The sequence below is a fragment of the Pelodiscus sinensis genome, chromosome 4, assembly GCF_049634645.1.
Source record: "Pelodiscus sinensis isolate JC-2024 chromosome 4, ASM4963464v1, whole genome shotgun sequence".
Classification (NCBI taxonomy): Eukaryota; Metazoa; Chordata; order Testudines; family Trionychidae; genus Pelodiscus; species Pelodiscus sinensis.
In genome coordinates, this window is record NC_134714.1 from 131,151,708 (window position 1) to 131,177,260 (window position 25,553).

A 25,553-nucleotide genomic window follows, 5' to 3' on the forward strand; every position below is an offset into this window, starting at 1 on the left:
AGGGAACAGCCCCTGCCCTCATTACCATCTCCTCCAATGGGGCCTCATTCCCAGACCCCCAGTCTGGCCCCTGGTTCCCAGTCCTGGCACGGCCTGACCCGGAGTGAGCTCAGCTCTCTGTTCGCACTGACTCGCCGGGCTCCCCTGGCGCTGGCCCCAGCACATCCCTCGCCACGGGCTGGGCTGCACCAGTGACCTGCCCCGCTCTGATCTCAGCTGGGATCACACTGGGGGTCCCAGGCCAGGGCCCGTCCCTACCTCGGCTCCGCTCCAGAAGATGGGGGGGTTGATGTGGCAGGTGCTGTTCCTCTGAGTCTGCTCCTCCGAGCTCACGGCCGAGCTGCACTTAATGGCCATGGTCCTCCTGTTAGACTGAGCACAGGGACCAGCCAGTGAGAGACGGGGCCCAGAGCGCCCCCTGCTGGGCCCCTGCCTGCTCCCTGCAGCACAGCGCCCCCTGCTGGGCCCCCTGCCTGCTCCCTGCAGCACAGCGCCCACTGCTGAGCCCCCTGCCTGCTCCCTGCAGCACAGCGCCCCCTGCTGAGTCCCCTGCCTGCTCCCTGCAGCACAGCGCCCACTGCTGAGCCCCCTGCCTGCTCCCTGCAGCACAGCGCCCCCTGCTGAGTCCCCTGCCTGCTCCCTGCAGCACAGCGCCCCCTGCTGAGTCCCCTGCCTACTCCCTGCAGCACAGCGCCCCCTGCTGAGTCCCCTGCCTGCTCCCTGCAGCACAGCGCCCACTGCTGAGCCCCCTGCCTGCTCCCTGCAGCACAGCGCCCCCTGCTGAGTCCCCTGCCTGCTCCCTGCAGCACAGCGCCCCCTGCTGAGTCCCCTGCCTACTCCCTGCAGCACAGCGCCCCCTGCTGAGTCCCCTGCCTGCTCCCTGCAGCACAGCGCCCCCTGCTGAGTCCCCTGCCTGCTCCCACAGCACAGCGCCCCCTGCTGGGCCCCCTCCTGATCCCTGCAGCACAGCGCCCCCTGCTGAGCCCCCCCACATGTTCCCTGCAGCATAGCGCCCCCTGCTGAGCCCCCGCCTGCTCCCCACCAGCTGATCTTTCACATCCATCTTGTATCCTGCCCTTCCCCCTATGACTGCCATACTTGAATGGGAGGTAGTACCTGGAGCAGCAGGACCCGGCGGTAGGACAGGGCGGATGGGTAGGAGAACCGCACTGTGGTGCTGTAGGAATTCTCCCCGCGGTTCTGGATGGAGACGGTGATGTTGAGTTCAGGGGTGACGCCCACCACCAAGGTGCTCATGCTAAGGGGGAGAGCAAAGGGCTCAGTTTCCTTAGGGCAGTGCTCTGACAGCACTGTGAGCTTCCTATAACAGTGCCCAGCTGGGGACCCAGTGCTGTGAGTTTCACAGAACAGAGGCCACCTAGAAGCCACATGCAAATGTGACACGGTCCGAGGCCTGGGGAAGTAGATGGGCCCCACCATGGAGTGGGGTGGAAGGCAGAGGGGGTGACTTACCCTGAGAAATTGAATGAAATGTGTAGTTCATCAGTGCAGACTTTGTCAGCACCACAGTCCTTCTCAAAAGGGAGCTAGGGAGACATCCAGGAGGGGGAAAGAAAGCCGGAAGCAGAGACTATGAGGGAATTGCAGCAAAACTCTGTCAACATTTTTGCACATATTACAATATGAATTGTCACCACCACTACCAATACAGTCTGAACTAACACGGTCCCCATGAACACACCCACTTTAATAACCTCCCCCAACACTGTCACCAGTATCTGCATTCTCAGCTAGAACTGCCACCTGCACCAATACCGATTGGACAACATCACCAGCAACTGCAACAATACTCTGCCAGCACTGTAACCAATACTGCAACGTCTGCCATTACCACAACAACCAAGGGAGTAAACCAACACTGTTTACCAGCATCATAACCACTACCAGCTGAGCCAGCACTGTGACCAATCTCACCAGCCACCACTGAAAAAACAATCTGAAACAACACCATTACCAACAACACCGTTACCAAGAACACAGACATTGCCATCACAACCAACGTTGACAGCAACAACTCAGTAGTCCCAATCACAACCACAATTAGTATGAATACAGTCTAAAACAACACTGTCACAACTCACCCACTCTACCTAAGACAACACTTTCGCCAACATCATCTAAATCCAAGCATGTACCAGTACAGTCTTAACAACAGTGTAACTTACAAAAACAACTCTAACACCCTCAAACAACACTGTCATCAACACCTTTATGATCTCACAACCACGACAAATACATTCTGTACCAGCACCAACAACACAGCCACTACAACCTTGCCTCACACCATCACCAAGATCAACATCGTCTGAACCAGCAATGTCAACAACAACAAAACCATTATAACCTCACCCAAGACCACGGCAGTTTAATCTAAACCAATGTTACCAACATAGTCCACTCCAACCTCAGACAACAACCTCACCAAGATCATCACAGTCTGAGTCAACCTCACCAACACACCACCTGTAAAACCTCCGATACTTACCAACACCACAACCTCACCCACTAACACCAAGCATTGATACTGACTGCACAGGCCCTGAAAGCAAACTCATACCCATTAAAACCTCTGCAGAGTCACAGACACCATTGCCAGGCCCTGGCAGCCTTACCGAGCCTGCAGACACGAGTGCAGAGTCCTCGCTCAGGATGGGTCTGAGGCCGTCAGTGGTATCGATGGGCTCCCCTGTGAGGGTGTAGTTGAGGCGCAGGATGATGGGGGTCAGAGTGTCCTCAGGGCAGAACTGGGGAACATAACATAAGAACGGCCGTAGTGGGTCAGACCAAAGGTCCATCTAGCCCAGTAGCCTGTCTGCTGACAGTGGCCAGCACCAGATGCCCCAGAGAGGGTGGATTGAAGACAATGATCAAGCGATTTGTCTCCTGCCCTCCCTCTCCAGCCTCTGACAAACAGAGGCCAGGGACACCATTTCTATCCCCTGGCTAATAGCTTTTTATGGACCTAACCTCCATGAAATTATCTACCTTCTCTTTAAACTCTGTTATAGTCCTAGCTTTCAGCGCCTCCTCTGGCAAGGAGTTCCACAGGTTGACTACACGCTGTGTGAAGAACTTTCTTTTATTAGTTTTAAACCTGCTACCCATTAATTTCATCTGGTGTCCTCTAGTTCTTCTATTATGGGAACTAATAAATAACTTTTCTTTATCCGCCCTCTCCACACCACTCATGATTTTATAGACCTCTATCATATCCCCCCTCAGTCTCCTCTTTTCTAAACTGAAAAGTCCCAGTCGCTTTAACCTCTCTTCATATGGGACCCGTTTCAAATCCCTAATCATTTTAGTTGCCCTTTTCTGAACCCTCTCCAAGGCCAAAATATCTTTTTTGAGGTGGGGAGACCACATCTGTACACAGTATTCAAGATGTGGGCGTACCATAGTTTTATACAGGGGCAGTAAGATATTCTGGGTCTTATTTTCTATCCCTTTCTTAATAATTTCTAGCATCCCATCCGCCTTTTTGACCGCCGCTGCACACTGTGTGGAAGGTTTCAGAGAACTGTCCACGATAACTCCAAGATCTCTTTCCTGATTTATCGTAGCCAAATTAGCCCCCATCATACTGTACGTATAGTTGGGGTTATTTTTCCCGATGTGCATTACTTTACACTTATCCACATTAAATTTCATTTGCCATTTTGTTGCCCAATCACTCAGTTTGATGAAATCTTTTTGGAGTCCCTCACAGTCTGCTTCTGTCTTGACTATCCTAAACAGTTTGGTATCATCCGCAAACTTTACCACCTCACTGCTTACCTCTTTCTCCAGATAATTTATGAATAAGTTGAAAAGGATTGGTCCCAGAACTGACCCTTGGGGGACACCACTATTTACCCCTCTCCATTCTGAAAATTTACCATTTATTCCTACCCTTTGTTTCCTGTCTTTTAACCAGTTCTCAGTCCAAGAAAGGACCTTCCCTCTTATCCCATGGCCATGTAATTTACATAAGAGTCTTTGGTGAGGGACCTTGTCAAAGGCTTTCTGAAAATCCAAGTATACTATATCTACTGGATCCCCCTTGTCCGCATGTTTGTTAACCCCTTCAAAGAACTCTAATAGATTAGTAAGACAGGATTTCCCTTTACAGAAACCATGTTGACTTTTGTCCAACAAATTATGTTCTTCTACATGCTTCACAATTTTATTCTTTACTATTGTTTCGACTAATTTGCCCGGTACTGAAGTTAGACTTACCGGTCTGTAATTGCCAGGATCGCCTCTAGAGCCCTTTTTAAATATTGGTGTCACATTGGCTACCTTCCAGTCATTAGGTACTGAAGCCGATTTAAAGGATAGGTTACAAACCACAGACAATAGCTCAGCAATTTCCCATTTGAGGGAGACAGAGAGACACGTAGGGACCCATGAGGAAAGGTGGGATCTGGGAGAGGTTTGTTCTATGAGTGATTTGGAGCAAGGGGCAGAGTTGCAGTGGCAGACACAGCAGGAGGTGAAGGAGCCAGGACCCCTTCCGCCCTCCCTCCCCCCAACACACACACACACTCACAGGCAATCTTATCAGGTACGTCTCACATTTCTTCTCGATACCGAACTTCAGCTCCTTGCTCAGGACGGGGCCGGTGGAGTCAAAGGCAGCTCGGATCTTCCTCCTCCAGGGGTCCAGGGTCAGGCTGTACCGGATGGTGCTGGAGATCCTGTTGCCTACAGGGGAGGGGAAACATGGGACAGTGAGACTGAGCGGAGTCATGAATGGGATACAGAAGGTGGGCTTTTCCCCTCTATGGGGCCCTGCCTAGCTCAAGGGGGTGGGGAATGAGACACAGGCAAGGGAACTGGCTGGCTTTGAGGGGTGGGGAATGGGACCACAGCCTTTCTCCCCTAGGAGGCGCTGGTTCCAAGACAGCGCCAAGGCAGGGGACTAGCAGGTTCAGGGGGAAGATCGGGGGTGGGGGGTGGGTTTGGTCTGACCTAGGCTGTCCTTGGTGCTCTTTGTGACGGTGAAGCAGATCTCTGCCTTGCTGGCCTCCTTGTTGAGCTGCTCCTGCTCCTGGCAGTCGAAGGCTGAGGCGGGGATTGTGGGGGGCCGGAAGCTGATGGACACCCCGACTCTGAGCACTGGCCGGGACCTGCCGGGTGGAGAACAGAACCGTCATCCCGCCACTCCCTGCTATGGAGACAGATTCCTCCCACTCAGCCTTGACGTGCTCCCAGTCCCAAGCTCTGCTAGAGGAGACGCTGAGAGGCAGAGAAGGGAGCAGCAGCGCTGTTATCCGGCCCCCTCACCCCAGCACCCATGTCCAGGCTCTGTCTGAGATTGCCTGGCGGGGCAGGGCCAGGACACAGGGACTCACCTCAGCAGCAGGACCTGGCCTTGTGCTCCCACCGCGATGTCCGGCAGCCCATCCCCCGTCAGGTCTGTCCCGCCACTGATGGCCTGGCCAAAGTAGGGCAGCCTGCTGGGGAACTGCGCCCCCTCGATGCGCTGTGGGGCAGAGAGAGCAGTCAGGGGAGGGGAAGGGGCGGCTGCTTTGTGCAATGGGCATTGAGGGCAGCAGAGGGTGAGAGATGTGGAGGGGGGGGCTATGGGCTCATAGACACTAGGGGGCTGCACCTCCCCACAGGAGCTAGGCTCACCTGTGTGTACTGAGAACTGAGGCCTCCCTTTTCCCCATGGAAGATGTACAAGGCCCCGTGGTTGTCGTCCTCCATGGGGGCCCCGATGGCCACGTCCGTCTGTCCGTCCCCGCTGATGTCCCCGATTTCAGACATGCTGGCCCCGAAGCGCCCCAGCGCCTGCCCCATCTTCCCCTGCAGGGTCTTGGTGCAGATCAGCATCACCCCCTGCAGGCCCATCCAAAGAGACACATGGAGAAAGGATCAGCAGGGACTGAGCGCCCCCTACAGAGATCCTTCCCTGCTCCCTGCAGCACAGCGCCCCCTAGGGCTGCTCTGGAGCACTGCAGCCAGCACTGACTGGAGGGATGAGTGCCCCCTACTGAGCTTTTATCCAGCTCCATGGAGCTCCACTCCTGCTACTGCCATGCTCATTATCACAGCCCCACGGCCCCACGGCCCTCCAGTCAAACTAGAAACCCAGGATTCCATCTTCCCCATTGCACCGTCCTCTTTCTTACCGGCCAGTTAATCAGACAGACATGGACCTGTCCTCCATTCAGAGGTGTGTGGTACATGGGGGCTCCGATCAGAACCAGGTCTGTGTTCCCATCTCTGTTCAGGTCCACAGCGCACAGCGTGCCCCCGAAATATGAGCCGATCTGGAGAGGCAGAAAAATCACCCCCTCAATTTAGTCCCCTCCTCCTTCTTCTGTCTCTGGGACCCGTCTGGCCCTACAGGGATAAGGATTCAGTCCCAATATCTATTCCCTCATTAGCCTTACCCAGTGGAATAGTGAGAGAGGGGTGGGGTGGGGATCCACTGCCTCCGGCTGGAGCCTTCTCCCTGCCTCTCTGCCCCTGGCCCAACTCTCCTCCATCTCCACCAACTGGGCAGGGAAAGAGGCAGTACAACCCCCCCGGCCCTCTCTCCCACCGCCAGGGTCGGGCTCAGCCATGCACCAGGTTCAGAGTTGTGGTGGCGACAGGGAGATGTGCACATTTTTCCTTTGCTCCCGGGCGCATAACACCCTGGCTACACCTCTGGCCTCACCCTCCCTCAGCACAGCAGGTGGCGCCATCGCTGTACGTGTTCTTGAACCTACCGACCTCGGAGAACACGTGGAGAGACGCTGAATGCTCACTGTGGTGCAAATCCTTTGAAATGTGCTAGCACACGTAAAGTCTATTCACTGGGTAAGCCACTGCTATAAATTCTGTTCAGCTGGAATGTACAGGCAGTTCGATCTTGGAGAAATTCGCATTGTTACTACAGCGTGATCCTTTTCAGACATTGTGAATATTGCCAATGAGGTCTTTTTCCTTGCCCGAGTCTCTCTGGGCCAGAGCCATAAGGGCACTTATGTGCCTAAACCACAGACGTAGCTGCCCCTCTGATCCACAAAACCTCTGCATGGCTGCCTCCGACCCCTGTGGTGCCTAACATGACTTGGTGCCTGTTTTCTTGCCATAGAATTTCCTCATATTGCTGCCTCGAGGGCATGGCATGTGCCTTGCTGTCTTACTCTAAGCAACTAATTGCCCATTTTACTCCACGCCAATGTTCCCGCTAATTTTTTCCATCTGTGTGCATATTTTTTCCCATCCACGTGCGGAATAACTTTTGTTATGTGCACCGAGTCCCTCCCTCCTCCCGTCTAGCTGGTTTGTTAAGGTCTTGTGCCTCTGCACATGTCTATTGGATGAGGCCCAACATGTGGGCTGGGTGGATTGTTGGAAAGGGCAGGTGCCTCACTACAGCATCACTACACCTAATTCCCTTGCTGGAGCTGGGCCTCTGTCTCATGAGCTCTGTCTACGCTGTAAGTGAAGGTCGCAGCAGTGGAATATTGGAGAGATGCTGAATGTCAGCTGTGGTGCAGTTCTCTAAACCAGTCAAGATTATCCCTGAATTATTTCTGAAGGTGAAACCAGCACAAATATTATACAAGGTCAGTATCTTACAGGCTTCCTCCAGCCTTCTCACACACACACCTAACCCCACATTTCTGGCACACTCCCCATACCTGCTCTCCCTCCAGCTCCGATCTGAATGTCCATTCCCCAGCCTTGATATCTCGGCTGAACAGGACGACTTTGCCGATGTGCTGGTAGCGAGGGGCCCCAACCACGTAGCTGTTCTGCCCATTGGCAGTGATGACCTGAGACGAATAACCTCAAAGGAAGAGAGGGACGTGGGGAGGTGAGATGGGAAACAGCCGTGCAACCAGAGCTGCATCGAACTTTCTCAGAATTGATGTGCAACCACCTCTGGGGTGGAGCCCGGGAGCTGGTTAAATAGGCAAGGGACGTTCTCCGGGGTGGTTCTTACCGAGATAAGCGTCATTCATCTCAGTGGTGGTTCTGGATACGTTCATGAAGCTCGGCGTCCCACTGCTTCCGTACAGGTAAATCCCACCGGACCAGTCATAGGCCCCCACCGCTCCCAGCACAGGCCCATCCTAAAGCAACATGCCCCACAAGGGGTTTGATTATTGGAAACTGACAGCACAGCATGAATGTCCTACACTAGGCCACCGCCTGCAGCACAGCACCCCCGGCACTGTGCTGGGACACCGGGGCTATGTCTACACTGCAGAGGAGGAGTGGTTTGGAAACGGATACACAAACTGTGAACCGCAATTTGCGTACCTTTTTCCACTTGTTTTTTTGGAAGAGGCTTTTCCGACATTTGGCCTGTCTACATGGGGCCAAATGTTGGAAAAACCTCCTCTTTAGGAAGAGCTCATATTTGGAATAAAATGAGGAAGACAGGACTTCCGAAAGTGTGCGTCTGCTCTTCCAAAAACATTTTTTGGAAGAGCAGACACATTCCCTGGAAGTGGCGGAGTTTAGATATAACCTGGGGTAGGTGCTGATGGTCAGGAAAGAGAGCGCCCCCTACTGGGCCCCTACACCAATCACTGTAGAACAGCACCCAGAATGCCTGCCCAGAGAGGGAGGGCAGGGTGCCCTGCACTGTTCCGGCAGCACTCTGGGCTAGTAAAGGACTGTATCCCTTGCAAGCACTAGCCCAACCAGCACCTGTTTAGCTTGAAAGTGCAATCAGGGCCACAGAGTAGGGCAGCGTGGGGCAGGGCCTAGGGCCGGGCATCACTCACCGGGGACAGCAGGGAGCTGAATCCCTCCTGAGACATCTCCAGCTGGAAGGAGCTGCTGCTCTGGGACTGGGTGCCTGGGACGGAGAGACAGACACGGGAGAGACCATCATAGAGGGGAAAGGCCCCATGTCTCATCCCCTGCTCCCCGGAGCCAGCCCTTCTCACTTCAAGGCTGGATTGGATCCAGCGCCACCTAGAGAGAAGGCCCCTGTATCTCATCCCAGCCCCCTGAGCCAGCCTGGGGTATTCATGGAGCTAGAGCAGTAGGTAGGGGAAGGAGAAAATATATTTGGGCTATTTGAGCTCTGGATTCCCAGAAACTCCTCCTCCCATCTGGGCCTGGAGACCCATCTCTAGACCCCCGGGGCCAGTGCAGCCCCTGCCCTGACTCCAGTACCTTCGATGGCGAAGATCTTCTCCTGCAGCTGGTTCTGGATGCCCTGGAGGGCGTCGAAATTGTCCACCCGGAAGACGTGCTGGTCGGCGGGCGCAGAGGCGATCTCTCGGAGCTCCTGTTGGGCAGCTTTGCTGGAGAAGGCATCGCCGACCTTCATGGGATAGAGCAGCGTGCAGGGGAGACCAGGGCATCAGTGTAAATCACAGCCAAGAGCCCTGGGCATGAATCCATCTGCTCTAACGAGGCACAGCTCAGCCATCGCCAGATGGGGGGGGGCCTCTGGAGCAGCTGGTCAGAAGTGTCATGATTGTATCAGCAGCAGGACACAGGCAGCTTCTTGGCATGAGGTTTGTCAGTGTTTTGGGGCCTACATGACTGAGTCCCCAGGGCACAGGGAGGGGTGGGTGCGGGCCATGTCTCTGGGGGCACCTCAGGGTGGGGTGAAGGGATGGGACCACTGGACTAGTCTGGGTGGGTTGTTTGCAGCCGGTTCTGCAGTGAAGTGCAGACACCTCCCAGTCGCTGGGCCCGACATAAGCAGCAGCCAAAGGTCTAACAAGATCCAATGGCCGGGCGGAGAATTTACACCAATTCAGACTGGAAAGAAGGTGTCAGGTTTTAGCATGAGGGGAATTAGCCACTGGACCCACAGGGAATGGGACCAATTCTGGAACAATGACAACTTGCTGTCACCTCAAGCCCCATGAAAACCATCTTGCTTCAGAAGAGCCCTAGTTCTTGGGGCTCATTCCAAGCTCTGTGGCTCAGCTGTTTGGCATGTGCCATTCTAGATACCCCCATCTAACGGTAATAAACTCCTCAGTACTTCTTCCCCAGAGCGTCAGTGAGGGCCGGGCACTAGCTGAGATCAGTGTCAAATGACAGATCAGTGTGGGGAGGATCAGACCCGCTGTCTGAGCCCCTGATCTGCGCAAAGGGTCTTTATAAGAACTGGGTGACTTTGCTGTTTAATTGGGGGCCTTGTATCTCAGGGACTTCTTGTTCACATGTCTCTACATTTGGACCATTCACCCTGACCTGCGTCCCCATGAGGCAAACCAAATTTCATCGCAATCTGAGTCAACACGTGGACTGCAGGGCAGGCAGACAACCTGACATCTAAACTAGAAAGCGCCGCTCAATCTGCACGACAGTAGTTTCAGCTCTTCTATACACATTGGCCCAGTGACAAGCCATCATCGGTTTGTCTCCCTAACCCGAAGGGGTCCCACCTCCCCGTCCCATGTCTCCAGACATGGCCTCAGACCCACACCAGCTCTCCACCCAGCTGTGGCTCACCCCGATGGCATAGCGAATGATCCCAGCTCTCTCCGCTTCAGGAATAACGTCTGGATAATTAAGCGGGTCTCCAGATTTCTCCCCATCTGTGATCACAATGAGAATCTTGGTGGCCTCCTCCCGAGCACCTTTCCAAGAAGTGAATAGCACCCGCCTGGAAATGGGGGGTGGGGAACACATGGGAGAGTTATTGATACATAATAGCACCTAGCACTTTGGCAGTACCAAAGTCCTTTACAAAGGACATCACTGTTATTGCCCCCATGGTCTGGACGGGGAAACTGAGGCACAGGCAGGGACATGACTCTCTTCAAGTCACACAGGAACAGAGGGTCAGAGCTGACCATACAGATCTGCAGTGCTGTCTCCAAGTCCTTCTCTCCCCAGCCCCTGCTCTAACCATGAGTCCCCACTCCTCTCCCACATCTAGGGATAGAACCCAGGGGTCCTGAGTCACTGTCCCTTAGCTCATGTGCTCTCCCAACCCATCCCCTATGGAGTTAATACGAGGAGGAGGAGAGCAATACCTACACCACTTCCCGGATGGCGGTAGCCGTGTGTGTTGCTCCCATGAGCTGCCTGACTGATCTGAGGAGGCGATCAGGGTTACGGTTCCTCTGGTACTGGAAGAAGTCGAAGTGCTCTTTAAACCTGTGTGAGTACTGCATGAGGGCGAACTGCCGGAGGAGGCAGGGGAGAAAAAAAACCACAACTCAAGGGGTGAAGAGTAAGAGAAGCAGGAATCAGACTCAGTTAAGGGCTGGGGCAGGTGTTCGGGGGTAGCTGGTTCTGTGGGAATTTCTTCCCGGTTTGGGATGCAAAATCCATTGCTGCTCCCTGCAGCACAGCGCCCCCTAGTGCTGCCCTGGGGCACTGGGGCCAGCCCTGCCTGCAAGGGGCAGGTAAATAGGCAGGGTTCTGCCTCTGCCTCTTACCTGCGTGTCGGTGCCACTGAAACGCTTCATGATCTCAGAGAGAAACGTCTTCATCTTATCAAAGTCCACGGCGTCGATGCTGCCCGAGCCGTCGATGAGGAGCACGATGTCCGTGGCACCTTTGGGGCACTCTGAGAGGGACAGAGGAGAAGCCCGTCCTGACTCATCTCCACAAGGACTGAGAGAAACCCAGCGGAAAGCGCTAGGTCAGACCTATGGGCCCATCTACCCCGGTATCCTGCCCCCTCCCTGCCACCCTGGTTCAGACCAATGGCCCCTGCCACTGAGGGGTCCTGAGAGCAGAGCGTGACATGCACTGGGGTGACAAAATGCACCTACCCCGCTCCCAGAGCTGGGGACAGAACCCAGGGGTCCTGCCTCCTAGATCCAACTGGCATCCTGAATCAAACCAATAGGACCATCTAGGCTGCTGTCCAACCCTCCCCCCTACATCCCATGGACCCATCTAGACCTTTCTGCCCCCCACCTGCCAGGGTGTCCGGGATGCGCTGGAGCTGCCGGAGGCTCTGGTCCAGGAGGAAGCAGTAGCCGTTGAGGTGCATGTTCTCCCCACAGGCCCGGTGCACCGTGGGGCCGCAGGCCTGGGGCATGAGAGGGAGACGAGGTCAGTAGGTGATGAGAATTGTGTGTGAAGCAGAAAGACCGTGGCTATGTGGGAAAAGGCCCTGCCAGGGCAGGGGACCCCCTGGGGGCAGACAGGACCCCAGAACCCGCCACCTGTCTCCGAGAGAGGGGACAAGGAGTGACACGGGGACATCACTCGGTTACCATGCTCCCCGCTATGGCAGTAGCGTCCAGTGACTGTTGCCATGGCTACATCACCCAGTGGGTTGCCATGCTTCCTGTCATGCTTCCTCCCTGTGATGTCATTCTGCAGGCACTGTCTACCTGTCTACCACCTGTCTACCACCCTCCCTGCTCTATGTGGGCTCCCCCATTCCCCAAAACACCCTCACAGTCGTCATAGTGATGTCACTTGCTTACCCCCCTGCTACCCCTCTCACATAACCATCGCAAGTCATTCTAGTGGCACCTGGCTACCACACGCCTCACAGCGTCTTAGGCCATTCACCCCTCACCATGGGAATAACAACCCTTCATCTCCACTCAGAGTGCTCCTGTCCCCCCCCTTGTTTGTAGCCCTCTGGCTGCCTCTTCGCTCTCCTCTCAAACCCGAACTGCTGCTCTTCCCTTTCCAGGCCCTTCTCCGCCTGTCCCCACCCAGCCTACCATCTCTGTCTCATGCCCGGCCTCCACAGCCCAGTTGTTCCTTTTTCCAGCCAACCCCTCTGCACGTCTCCCACACGGCCCCTCACACGGGAGATGAGCTCCCCGAAAATGGCCGCCATGTCTCCTGGCCAAGCCTCCTGAAAGCTCCACTTTGCCTGCTACAAAACTGAGCAGCAATTAGGCCAGTGGTGCACCGAGACCACTGCCGGTCGGGCCGACCAATTGTGTCTTGTTGTCTCCCTGTTCTCCCCCATCTGTGTGCCCGTTTCTAGCTGTTGTCGCTTGTCTCACACTCGGATTGTAAGCCCCGTGGGACCTTGTTGTGTTGTGTTTTTCCAGCGCCTAGCACAATAGGGTCCAGTCACCATAAAACACCCAGTCGGGTTACAAATTAAAATATAAATTTAAATTTAATTTAAAATTTCCCATCCCTCCCCTAAGAGATGCGGTTGGGAGCCAGCAACACAGAGCCATGTTGCTACGCTTCCCTCTGCTACTGCTGGTGAGCGGGAGGGGGGGAGAGGGGGGAGTGAGCCCTGCCGTGGGTGCCAGGCCCCCTTGGCTAGTCCCCCAGGCCACCCAAAGGCTCTGACCCCTTGCCCCTCCTGCTTATGCATTTGGGGGGACATGTGACCCCCGCACACACCACCCCTGCACCCAATAAATAATATTTGGAAAATACACTCTCACGGTGACACCTTCTCCCCCCCCCCCCACTTACCACCCCCACCATGACAGTTGCTCTGGCGCTGGCGACATGACCCCTTCCTGCTGTATCATTCTATCGCCCCTCCAGACGTCACCCAGTTATCCGCCTCCCTGGGACAGTGCACAGGGGTTCCCGTCCCACGGTCCCATCTCCCCTGGTGACGGTGGCTCTCCAGGGGTTCAAACCTCTATGATGTCACCCGCTCTATGACATCACCGTGCTGCTGCTCAATCTCACAAACATTGTTGGTGGGGGGGAGGAAGAGTTTGTGGAATTCTGGGTAAAGTGACTGACCCAAATCCGGGGTGAAGCCCTGGTATAAACAAGCCGCTCCAGTGCCCCCCAATTCCCCTGGGTGTGGTACCCACCAGGAGCTGGGAGCCCCGGGCAGCCAGAGACAATCCGAGGGACATGTTCACTGCGTCCAGGGGCCCTGCAGGAGAAACACACCCACACCCGGCTGAGAAAACCTGTGGTGAGACAGGGTCAGTCCATCTTCGTTGAGTCATTCCCCCCTCCCCACTGCTGCCCCACCTTGTGACTCAATCTCCTTTCCACATCTGTGGGGGAGGACGGGAAGTCATTGCACATCCCCCTGCAACTGAATGGAAAGAGAACCCAGGCCTTCTGATCTCCCAGCCCCCATTGCTCTGACCCACCCACTAGACCGTGCTGCCTACCCAGAGCAAGTGCTGGTTCCGAGTCTTCCCCAGTGACACTTCGCTAACCACTAGGCCCCACACCACTCCCAGGGGCAGGCCTGGAACCCAGGCCTCCTGGCTCCCAGCCCCTCACCCACAGTCTGCCCCCATGCACCCCACAGCACAGGGGGTCCCCTACTCTGGATGGGGATCTCCTGGCAGCTTTTGGAGCCTGCGTCACACGTGTAGACTTTGCCGGTTTCATTCACGTTCCCCGTCTGCAGCGGGGCCCCGATGACCAGCCTGGAGGGGAGAGAGCAGAGAGAGGCTCAGGGGCACCCCATCATCCCAGACAGTCCCCTCAGGGGTGGGAACAGCCTGTGTTTGGCTCTTACCGCCCGGCTCTGGCGCTCCCGAACTGCACCACGCTCTGCCCGAACCCCGCGGCTGCCTCCTGGAAGGTGATGGGTCTGTCCACGTCCACGCTGAATCCATGGCTGGAGGCCAGCGCTGCAGGGGTTAAACGGTCTCTGGTTAGAGTTTCCCCAGGAGAAGGGACCAGTGGTGAGGCTATTAGGGCCGGCCTGACCCCCAGCCTTCTCTGCTCCAACCCACCAACACCTGCTCACCTCTCAGATAGAGGAACCCAGGAGCTAGATAGCCAGATAGAACCCCCAGCCCCTGCCCTCTGCTCTCACATCTGCTGACCCTGTGTCTGTACAGCGCCTAGCACATCCATGGCCAGCCCTATGTAGAACTGGGTGCCTGTGTGTCTGTCTGCGGCATGGGACACCACATCGGGTCAAGTCCAAGAGTTCGGGGAATGCTCCAGGGCGCACAACCCTATGGGTTTGGAGGGGAGGGTCAGAAAACCAGAAGGAGAGAAATGGGGGGCACACAGACCCCCCTGGCATCTGCTTGGCAGAGCCAGCAGCTTTAGCCAGGTCTGGGTGTAACCCCTTGCGACGTCCCCCCTCAGCTACCCATGCAGTGCAGCATGTGCACACCCGGCACACCTGATCTGCTGAGAACGGCGAGGGAGAAGAGGGTGGGGTGGGGAAGAAGGGTGCAATGGGGGTGTACACTTGGCATAGGGGCGGTGATGAGGAAATGAAGGACCCAGAATCCTTGGCAAGTAGGGGATCTCGGGGTCCTCTTGCATGGAAGGAGAAGTGAGGGAAAGACAGGATGGGAGCATGGGAGAGAAAGGGGGTAAGGAGGGGCACCCAGAGCCCCTGAAGAGGGTGGGAGGGGGTCCCACAAAGAGAGGGGTTGGAAGGAGATGAGCCTCCAAAATGTGCAATGAACTCAGCCGAAGTGTGAGACCTGCTGGTAAGTAACAACCCAGAGCCAGTGGGAAACCCCAGGAGTCCAGCATCAGAGGGGCAGCCGTGTTAGCATGTGGGCAGAGTTGGCACCGAGGTTTGCTGCCGGGGGAGGCAGGCCAATCCTCACCCACCGCCAACCCGCCAACTGCAGCAAATTCTCAGCAGCTACACACCGCCCCACAGTAACTCTAACTCAGGAACCAATCCCTGCAACAAACCTCAGTGCCAACTCTGCTCACATCCCTACACCAGCAACACCAGCAGATCACAAGGCCTAACCACGTCAGCCCCACCATCACTGGCTCATTTATCTGCACATCTACCAAGGTAATATATATGTAATACCAGTGTAATATGTATAAGGCAGACGGCCAGCAATGCCCGTCTGCCATATACATCGGCTAAACTGGACGGTCCCTATGTAAAATAAGAAACAGACCCAAATCAGATATCACAGAATCAAAGAACACTAGGACTGGAAGGGATCTCGAGAGGTCATTGAGTCCAGTCCCCTGCCCTCATGGCAGGACCCAGTACGGTCTAGACGAGTGGTCTCCAACCTTTTTACACCCACGATCACTTTTTAAATCTCAGAACAGGTGAAGATCTACCGCCCCGCCCCTTTCTTGAAGCCCCGCCCCTTCACTGAAGCCCCACCCTCTCTATTCTCCTGTCCATCACATGCTATCCCCAGCCCTTGCTTACACACTCTGATAAACAGTTTATTTTTAAATTATGCGATATATAAAATTAAAATCACGTGTTTATAGTTATGAAATAAATGGTCTGTTTTTTATTCATGCTATTTAAATCTAAATGAAGCATTTATAATTATACATTTTGTGGGGACAGAGTTCTGCGGCGGGGGGCAGAGAAGAGGGAACAGGGTGCTGGGAGGGCAGGGGACAGGGTTCTGCACAGGGGACAGAGTTCCAATGGGGACAGGTTTCTGCAGCAGGGGACAGGGTGCCAGTGGGGACAGAGTTCGGGGATGGGAATGGGGACAGAGTTCTGTAGCTGGGGACAGGAATGGGGACAGAGTTCTGTGGCTGGGGACAGGGCAGTGGGAAGCAGGGAGTGCGGACAAGGGGCGGGGTGCCAGTGGAGGCAGAGAGTCCCCTGCATCTGCCTCTTTCCAGGATTCCCCCCCTTCCAGAGGGAAGCCAGCGCATGCCTCCTCCAGGCCTGACCCCCCCCACGGCACAGGGAAACCCCACATGCGCCTGCCCCGGGGCCAACCCACCCGGCGCAGGAAAATCCCACGAGCACCTCCCCCGGGGCTGACTCACCCCTCCTGTGCGGTGCAGGGAGCCGATGCTCCCTCCCACAGTACACCCGGCAGAGCAGCTAGCGCACTTCTGGAATCGCCGGAAGTGGCGCTAAGCTGCGGGACTTCTGTCCATCCTGGGAAGCTGCACTACCTCCATTTTCACTTGAGGTAGGTAGTGGGGCTTCCCGGGGGTGGGAGGGAAATGGGGGCAGGGTGGACAGGACGCTCCGCGATCGACTGGTCGATCACGATCAACCTGTTGGTGACCACAGGTCTAGACCATCCCTGATAGACATTTATCTAACCTACTCTTAAATATCTCCAGAGATGGAGATTCCACAACCTCCCTGGGCAATGTATTCCAGTGTTTGACCACCCTGACAGTTAGGAACTTTTTCCTAATGTCCAACCTAAACCACCCTGCAGTTTAAGCCCATTGCTTCTTGTTCTATCCTCAGAGGCCAAGATGAACAATTTTTCTCCCTCCTCCTTATGACACCCTTTTAGATACCTGAAAACTGCTATCATGTCCCCCCTCAATCTTCTCTTTTCTAAACTAAACAAACCCAGTTCTTTCAGCCTTCCTTCATAGGTCATGTTCTCTAGACCTTTCATCATTCTTGTTGCTCTTCTCTGGACCCTCTCCAATTTCTCCACATATCAGGAATAGTAACACACAAAACCGTGCAGGAGAACATTTCACTCTCCCTGGACACACAGTAGCAGATTTAAAAGTAGTCATCCTGCAACAAAACCCCCCAAAAACAGAAACTGCAGAGCTACAATTCATTTGCAAATTTGACACGATCAATTTAGGATTAAACAAAGACTGTGAATGGCTGACCAACTACCATAGCAGTTCCTCCTTTCTCGGTGGTCATACCTCCACATCAAGTGGGCCACATCCTCTCTGATTGAATTGACCTCGTTAACTCTGGCCTTCCTCTTGATTGGTCCTCCCTTCTCTTCATGTGCCTGTATATTTTATACCTGCCTCTGGAATTTCCACTACATGCACCTGATGAAGTGGGTCTCTGCCCACGAAAGCTCATTCTCCAATAGTTCTGTTAGCCTATAAGGTGCCGCAGGACTTCTTCTTGTATTTCCTAGGAGTCCGGACGCCTGCCCTATCCCTTCTCCCACTCCCATTCCCCAGCCCCCTCTCTTCACTGGAGGGGGGACCCAGGCATCCAGACCCCAGTGGGCCAGACTTTATAGGTGGCCATGAGAACCAGTTGCAAGAGCATCCCAAGGCTATGCTGCCGGGTGGGGTAGCCCATTGGGGGCCCTCAGCAGGCATATTTTGGCCCTCCCAAGCCATGGCTAAAAGAGCAGATACAAGCTGCCCTTCTGCTGCAGTGGTTTGGCCCTCTACTAGTCCAGGCTCTCCCCCTCCCCCTGCCAAACAGGCTCTGCAAAGCAATTGGGAAACTGCCCAGCGTATGGTGCAACCCACTTGGGAGTGGTGCCAGTAGGAGGCTGGGGAAAGGGAAGTGGGCAAGGTGGCTCCGCGGTTCCAGACTCCAGTGCTGCAAAGGGAGAGGGACCTACTGGTTGGGGGTGGGGGGGCAGAGCTGGAAATCAGGACTCCAAGGTTCTCTCTCTCTCCCCCCAGGTAACTATGGGAGTCAGGTACAATTTAATTTTCCTCCAGCCTGAGCAGCTCGGCTGTGACGCAACCGCCCCGCAGAGGAAGTGAGTAGGTCAAGTGGGAGGTGGGGTGTTGGCGTGGGAGGGGGGAAGCCAATTGAATGAATATGGCACTGACCACAGGCCTCCAGGGGTGGGGGATGGGAGAGGTGAGAGCCATTGTCTGTCTTGGAGAACTTCAGATTGGGAACCTTGGAGAGAGACTCGCCATTCTCAGGCAGGGAGGGGGAACTGGTGGGTTGGAGCAGGTGGGGCTGAGAGCTAAGATCCCTGGGTTCTCACCCCAGCCCTCCGAGGACAGGGGGGGTCTGGTGGGTTGGAACAGGTGGGGCTGAGAGCTAAGATCCCTGGGTTCTCACCCCAGCCCTCCGAGGACAGGAGGGGTCTGGTGGGTTGGAACAGGTGGGGCTGAGAGCTAAGATCCCTGGGTTCTCACCCCAGCCCTCCGAGGACAGGAGGGGTCTGGTGGGTTAGAACAGGTGGGGCTAAGAGCTAAGATCCCTGGGTTCTCACCCCAGCCATCCGAGGACAGGGGGGGGGTCTGGTGGGTTGGAGCAGGTGGGGCTGAGAGCTAAGATCCCTGGGTTCTCACCCCAGCTCTCCGAGGACAGGGGGGGTCTGGTGGGTTGGAACAGGTGGGGCTAAGAGCTAAGATCCCTGGGTTCTCACCCCAGCCCTCCGAGGACAGGGGTGGTCTGGTGGGTTGGAGCAGGTGGGAATGAGAAGTAGGACTCCTGTGTTCTCACCCCAGCCCCAGGAGGGGAGGGGATGGGGTGTCTGGTGGGTTGGGGGGGTGGAGAGCCAGGACTCTGAGTTCTCACCCCAGCCCCAGGAGGGGAGGGCTTTGGGTGGGTCAGAGCAGGGAGTTCAGAGTGACAGAGAAGCAGGATGGATCTGTTACACTGAGCCAGTGCCGATCCGCCCCCCCAGTGCCGCCTGCTCCCCACCCAACCCTCCCTAGCCAGAGCCTCTCCAGATCCCTGATGGGAATCCCTCCGGACAGTCCTGGAACTGCCGGGCCAGCATCAGCATCTGTGCACTGCCCGCCCCGTGGCAGCTGGGCAGCCAGGCTCTGCTGGGAGGTGCCACCCCACTGCTGGGGGCCCTGGGCAAAGCTACCCACCCACACCTGAGGCCAGAGGGGGTGCGGCTCGATGGTGGATGAGCACTGGCTCTACACTGTGCCCTCCCCATGCAGGCCATGGGAAGAACCCAGGAGTCCCCCCACCCCAGCTCTTCCCCCTGCAACCCCCACTTCTCTCCCAGAGCCAGGGCTAGAACCCAGGTGTCCAGACAATCCAGCTGCTCCCATCCCCTGCCAAAAACATACCCTCTGGCAGGGCCAGATTAAGGGGGGGGAGGGGCTAGCCGGGCAGCTGCCCAGGGCACCAGCCTATGGGAGGTGCCTGATTGACATTGTAAGGGGCACCGTGCACCCGGGGACAGGGCCGCACATACACCATGTGCCCACTGCCCAGGGCACAAGAATTGCTCAGGCCAGCACTGCCCACTGGGCATCTTGCCTGGGATTTCTGCTCCCACCCTGCTGTGGCCGGTACTCACCTGTGCACAGGAAGAGGAGCAGCGGCAGGCGGTCCATCCCAGGCCGGGTGAAGGAGGGTGGCGGGGAGCCGTGTGCCGGGAGATGTGGGATTTGAGGGCACCGTCTGCGAAGGAAGGAACAGAGTGTGGAGGAAACAGAAGTACAATCAGTGTCATGTGAAACTAGGACAAGACCAGCCCTGGGGAGGAGACTGAACTCAGGGGAGATGCAGGGAAAGAAAAAAAGAGAAGAAAACTAAACCGCACGAGACAGGCGGACAGACAGGCAGACAGGCACACTGACAGCAGCACGGACACACAATGGAATCCCGGCCTCGAACTGAGCAGTCAACCACACCTCACATTTAGTAATGGAAGCCGGCACTCAGGCAGCAGAACTACTCCAAAATAAAGGATTTTAAAAAAAAGTTTTTCCAAGGTCAGGAAACGGTTTCTGTGCTTGTTTCATTTAAATGAAGCTGGTGAAAAGTAGCATTTTATTTCTGCACGGTAAAGGTCCAAAGCTGTATAAAGTCTATTGTTCGGCTGTAAATGTTTGAAAGAACCACCCATGTGTGCTGGTCATAGGTTCAGCCTAACACTGAGGTTTTCCTGTACAAAGCTGCTTGAGGCAGGACCTAAGCTATGCTGAGACAGGCAGAACCACAGAGACAAACAGAAAGAGCTACCCCGACACACACACACACCCTCCCGTACCCCCGCCCCATCTCCACACACAGGAGTGATGCAGAAACAGCGACACAGCATAAGCTCGTAGGAACAGCCAGACTGGGTCAGACCAAAGGTCCATCTAGCCCAGTGATGGCAAGTGAAGGGACCCACTGAAGGAAAGGAGATGGGGTGGGTTCTGTAGTGGATTAGGGAATAGGGTATTTGCCTAGGGAGCACAGAGTGGTGGGTTTAAATCATGTCACCCGCCTCCAGACAAACAGAGGCTAGAGACACCATTCCTACCCCTTCTGGCCAATAGCCATTGATGGACCTAACCTCCATGAATCTATCTAGCTCTTTTTTGAACCCTGTTAAAGTCCTAGTCTTCACCACATCCTCTGGCAAGGAGTTCCACAGGTTGAGTGTGCACTGAGTGAAGAAAGTATCAGAGGGGTACTGAAGTATCAGAGGGATATCAGAGGGGTTAGTCTGAATCTGCAAAAGCGACGAGGAGTCCTGTGGCACCTTATAGACTAACTGAAGTGTAGGAGCATAAGCTTTCGTGGGCAAAGACCCACTTCGTCAGATGCATCTGACGAAGTGGGTCTTTGCCCACGAACGCTTATGCTCCTACACTTCAGTTAGTCTATAAGGTGCCACAGGACTCCTCGTCGCTTTTGAGTGAAGAAAAACTTCCTTTTATTTGTTTTAAACCTGCTGCCTATTCATTTATTTGGTGATCCCTAGTTCTTATATAGCAGGAATAAGTAAATAACTCTTCCTTATTCACTTTTTCCACACCAGTCATGAGCAACACTCAGCCAGAACCACACACAACTCCACTTGGACAAAACACCATGCGGAGACAGACCCAGGCCCCAGCGACACTGAGACATCCAGAGGCGTACGACTAAATTTGCAAACTCGCAGCTGGATGCAGACAGACTCGCGCACCCCTGATACCATGACAGTTGTGAAAACTGACACAGGAAAAGAAAAACCCACAGCTGTGTTGAGACCTGATCTCCAGCACAGAATTAGATATGCCTAGGGGAGCTTACTTCCCCTCAGTGCGGTCAGTTTCTCACTGATGTACGTGACCAAGTACACTGACGTAACAACAGCACCTTCCCGACAGGCATATATCAGTGTCCGCGTAGATGCTGCAGGATATTTAAGGTATGTTTACACATCAAAGTTAATTTGAGAGACCAGCGGTATCCCGAAATAGCTACCCCATGTTTTTTGAATGCGTCCGCTATTCCAAAATATAACAGCCGCGCTATTTCACCATCTCAGTAAACCTCATTTATTGAAGAGTAAGGGATGGCTCCAAATAGCACTTTATTTTGCAATGTTGGTGCTGCATGGACAGTGCCAAATTTCGAAATAGCCTGTTTCAAATAGACTCGAAATAAGCTACACAATTAGCATAGCACAGTGGCTGGACACTGACCTGATTGGCCTGGGGGCGGGAGGAGCATGCAAAGTTTCCTCCGCCCTTCCCCTCACCCCCGCCTGGAGGTGGGGGACCCCCTGTACTCTACCTTCCCACTAGGCAATCAGGCCCTGATTGGTCTGGGGGGGAGTGTGCAAAGCCTCTTCCCGCCCTGCCAGAGGCATGGGTGCCTAGTGGGAAGGGGGGGGGCAAAGGGGCTTTCCCACCCCATGGTCTGTGATTGGGGTAGCTCAGAAGCATCCTGGCCCCGCCCCTTCCAGTTTAGGCCCTGCCCCCTTCGGGGGAGCCTAGGGCCACTTCACAAATTTTTGATGTGGCCCCCGGCCAAAAATTATTGCCCCCCCTCCCCAATCCTAGAGAATCCACAGGAAAGCTAGAGCAGCAGGAAGTGAGTTGGCAGGAGGCCAGGAGACTCAATGGAAAAAAGCGTGTGAGCTTTCGAATTGAAATCTTTCCTATTCCTGCCAGCGCAGAGCTGGACGGACATGAATTAAGCCAGGGAGCCTGGTTTGGAGTATCCAGCAACATCCATGCCTAGAAAAGGATTAAATCTTGGACCAGCAGATGAGAGAGTAGAACGGCATGTTTAGTCGGATGCGATCAGGTTATTTTCTTTATTTTTGGGTTGGTTGAACTCTTCGTGCTGTGCCTTATACTGTAACTCCCCATACTGGCCCTCAGCAAAACAATTCTGTGTTTTAATCTTTTTCTTCTTCTTCGTCGTCGTCGTCTTCTTCTTTTTGGTTTTGTTTGGTTTTGTTTTGGCAGTTGCTCTGTAACACCTGGCAACCAAGTAGTGTGTCAAGAGTATTTTCTGTGTTTTGTTAATAAAAAAGTCACCCTTTTAAGACCATGATCTGATTCCTGTGTCCTAGAAGGCAGAAGATTGTGTGTGCACGTACCTAAAAATACACAGCCAAATTACCAGTGTGGAAGCCAAGGGATTTGTATGTAGCCATTTTTGACCTTTTGGTTAGCCTAACATGCTAACTCTGAGACCTAACAATGCAGAGTACCGCGAGAGATGCTGGTTTCGTCGGAGATAAGGTTAGAATGCTGACTCTAGTGAAGACCTTGAGATAAGGTGGCGTCTGAAGGGAATTGTTACGGAAAGGGGAATAATTGTTTATTGTTATTATATATAAACAGACAGGATATATATTGGCTTCTAATTGTTTTGTATTTGACGATCTGCCTAACAGCAGCTTCTTCCCTTGCAATACTGCTCGATTAAACTGTCTCTGACTACTAGTTGCTCACAAATGCCGAGTGAAGGCCTGTTTTCTAGACGACCGCGGACCATTCCCCTTCTGACCCCCAAGGCGCCAGACTAGAGGTAAGAGGCCTTTTGAAATCTCCACTGCCCGTGGAGCTGCCTGTCTCATTGGGCTCACGCCATCCGAACTTCTTGAATCAGCAACAAGGTCAGATGCAAAAGCGGTTCTGGGGACCCCCAAGTAGATTAAGTAACAGCGGTTCTGGGGATTTGTCTGTAGTGCCACCGCCTTGTAGAGTTAGTGATTCTGTTGATGCGGTCGTGATAACGCCCCAGATATAGGAAAGTTGTATTAAGTCCAGACATAGGGAACTATAGGTTCCTGCGGTTCTGGGGGGGGAACATGTTGTTTGCTGCCCCTTGGGGGAACAGTGTTGGTTGCTGCCCCAAATATGGACGAGGTCCATGGAAAGAAATGCATCTCAATGTGGAAAATGTAGAGGGAAAAAAAAGAGAAAGAAGGTACCTTTGGAAAAAACATGCTGGCTGTGTCTAGACTGGACAGTTTTTCTGGAAAATCAGCCACTTTTCCGGAAAAACTTGCCAGTTGTCTACACTGGCCGCTTGAATTTCCGCAAAAGCACTGACTTCCTACTGTAAGAAATCAGTGCTTCTTGCGGAAATTCTATGCTGCTCCCGTTTGGGCAAAAGTCCTTTTGCGCAAAAGGACCAGTGTAGACTGCTCAGATTTGTTTTGCGCCCAAAAGCCCCGATCGGGGAAATGGCGGTTGGGGCTTTTTTTGCACAAAAGCGCGTCTAGATTGGCACGGATGCTTTTCTGCAAAAAGTGCTTTGGCGGAAAAGCATCCTGCCAATCTAGACGCTCTGTTCCGAAAATGCTTTTTTTTCCCATTAAAAGCATTTCCAGAAAATCATGCCAATCTAGACGCAGCTGCTGAGTGTGAATGTAATGAGTGGAGTGTGAATGCCACTGCCCAGGTCTCTGAGAAGTCAGCTGATTCCAGCCGCACCAGGACTCTCCCACGAGGGAGTTCTGAAAGCAAGGGGGGTCAGCCGAAGATAGAGACCCAGCGGATATGTGAGGGAGTGACGACCCCCCTTATTTCATGAGCTGCTGTTAAAGTCTGATTCTCGAGACCCGTCAGACTCCTTCTTTGGAGTGTGTGGAGTTAGTTTCCTATGAGCTGTTGAACAGAAAGGGAGACACTTGTGGACACTCTTCCCCGGTCTCCCGCGTGACAGGCGGGGATACTAACCACTATACTCACTCTTCCTCTACTCCCTGTGTGACTAAAATGGGTGGAGGTCAGTCTAAGCATACCCCCACACCTCCGAAAGACACCCCTGCCTACTACATGTACATGCATTATGGTCTGAGGACCTGTAAATATGTGAGGGTACGTCTACACTAGCTCCTTAGTGCGAGCTAGGTAGGGTAATGAAGGCAAGCGGAGTTGCAAATGAAGCCAGGGATTTAAATATCCCAGGCTTCATTTGCATGTTCCCGGGCACTGCCATTTTTAAATCCCCCTTAGTCCGAACTCCATGCCCGCGGCTACACACGGCACGGAGTAGGTAGTTTGAATTAAAGATCCTAATTCAAACTACCGTTACTCCTCAGCCCACCGGAGCAGCCGCCTGCCCGCGAGTGCTGCTGCATGGCTCCCCAGAGGAGGTAGGCGGGGGAAGAATTTTTTGTGTGACCGTGCAGGTGCGCCCCTTAGCGGGAACTATGGCTGTGCCATTTCTCCAAAAGCCAACCCACTTTCCACTCAGGATTTCACCCTGACAGCGCCTGTGGAATTTCTCCCACTGCTACAAGTCTGCCTGTATGAGGGTGCAGGTGTCTGACCCCTACAGGAAGACAGGCAGCTCGCAGGCTTGATAGAGCCTGAACCTGGCCTCCGTGCAGAGAAGTTTTTGCTTGAGTAGGCCGGATACGACCTTCAGGGCTGTCCGAGGACATCGGCTTTGCAGTGACAGAGGTAGAGGAACCTGGCCAGATGCCACACAGTGCTTGACCTGCCCTACCCTGTCCTGCCCTGGGGGGGTTCTGTCAGCACAGCTCTGATGTTCTGGACTGTGGTCTCCTAGCCCAAAGAATTCCACTCGGAGCATCTCGGAAACCTGCTGAGCAGGGCTGAAATTCTCCAGCTTCTCCATGAGCGAGGCAGCTTGATCGCCAGTCTTGGTCAGTGGCCACATCTTGGCCTGCCTGGATTCCAGGGGCGGAGTGGGGGGTCCCTGGTGGAACAGTGCCAAGAAAAGATACCACAGATTGTCACCCCATCGTCACCCCCAAACACCTCACTGACTTGAGCCAAGTGCATCTCCACGCCAGGAGCAGGATCCCTGCACAGACAGACCTGGAACCCCAGGCAGGCAGCAGGGGGGATCCTGGCACAAGGGGGCTTGGTTTTGA

At 54.4% G+C, this 25,553-nt stretch overlaps 1 protein-coding gene and 1 long non-coding RNA gene across 3 annotated transcripts in view; one reads left to right on the top strand and one right to left on the bottom strand.

The window, feature by feature from the left end:
• Positions 1–25,553, bottom strand: part of LOC102457786 (integrin alpha-D-like) — a 69,251-nt gene that overhangs the window by 36,337 nt on the left and 7,361 nt on the right. For both annotated transcript variants that reach the window (XM_075928880.1, XM_075928879.1), the window contains exons 2-22: positions 19,785–19,888; positions 14,369–14,483; positions 14,173–14,276; positions 13,701–13,765; positions 11,860–11,974; positions 11,373–11,503; positions 10,969–11,114; positions 10,438–10,591; positions 9,139–9,289; positions 8,742–8,815; positions 7,952–8,081; positions 7,647–7,795; positions 6,141–6,281; positions 5,641–5,847; positions 5,358–5,488; positions 4,975–5,132; positions 4,553–4,707; positions 2,634–2,765; positions 1,474–1,547; positions 1,117–1,258; positions 259–372 (exon numbers count right to left, since the gene is read on the bottom strand). In XM_075928880.1, coding sequence (XP_075784995.1) covers positions 259–372; positions 1,117–1,258; positions 1,474–1,547; positions 2,634–2,765; positions 4,553–4,707; positions 4,975–5,132; positions 5,358–5,488; positions 5,641–5,847; positions 6,141–6,281; positions 7,647–7,795; positions 7,952–8,081; positions 8,742–8,815; positions 9,139–9,289; positions 10,438–10,591; positions 10,969–11,114; positions 11,373–11,503; positions 11,860–11,974; positions 13,701–13,765; positions 14,173–14,276; positions 14,369–14,483; positions 19,785–19,888 — 2,692 coding nt within the window. The remainder of the gene's footprint in view (positions 1–258; positions 373–1,116; positions 1,259–1,473; positions 1,548–2,633; positions 2,766–4,552; positions 4,708–4,974; positions 5,133–5,357; positions 5,489–5,640; positions 5,848–6,140; positions 6,282–7,646; positions 7,796–7,951; positions 8,082–8,741; positions 8,816–9,138; positions 9,290–10,437; positions 10,592–10,968; positions 11,115–11,372; positions 11,504–11,859; positions 11,975–13,700; positions 13,766–14,172; positions 14,277–14,368; positions 14,484–19,784; positions 19,889–25,553) is intronic.
• LOC142829380 (uncharacterized) lies at positions 13,692–20,090 on the top strand. The gene is made up of 3 exons (XR_012903764.1): positions 13,692–13,817; positions 18,187–18,266; positions 19,951–20,090. It is a non-coding gene; the product is annotated as an uncharacterized LOC142829380 (long non-coding RNA).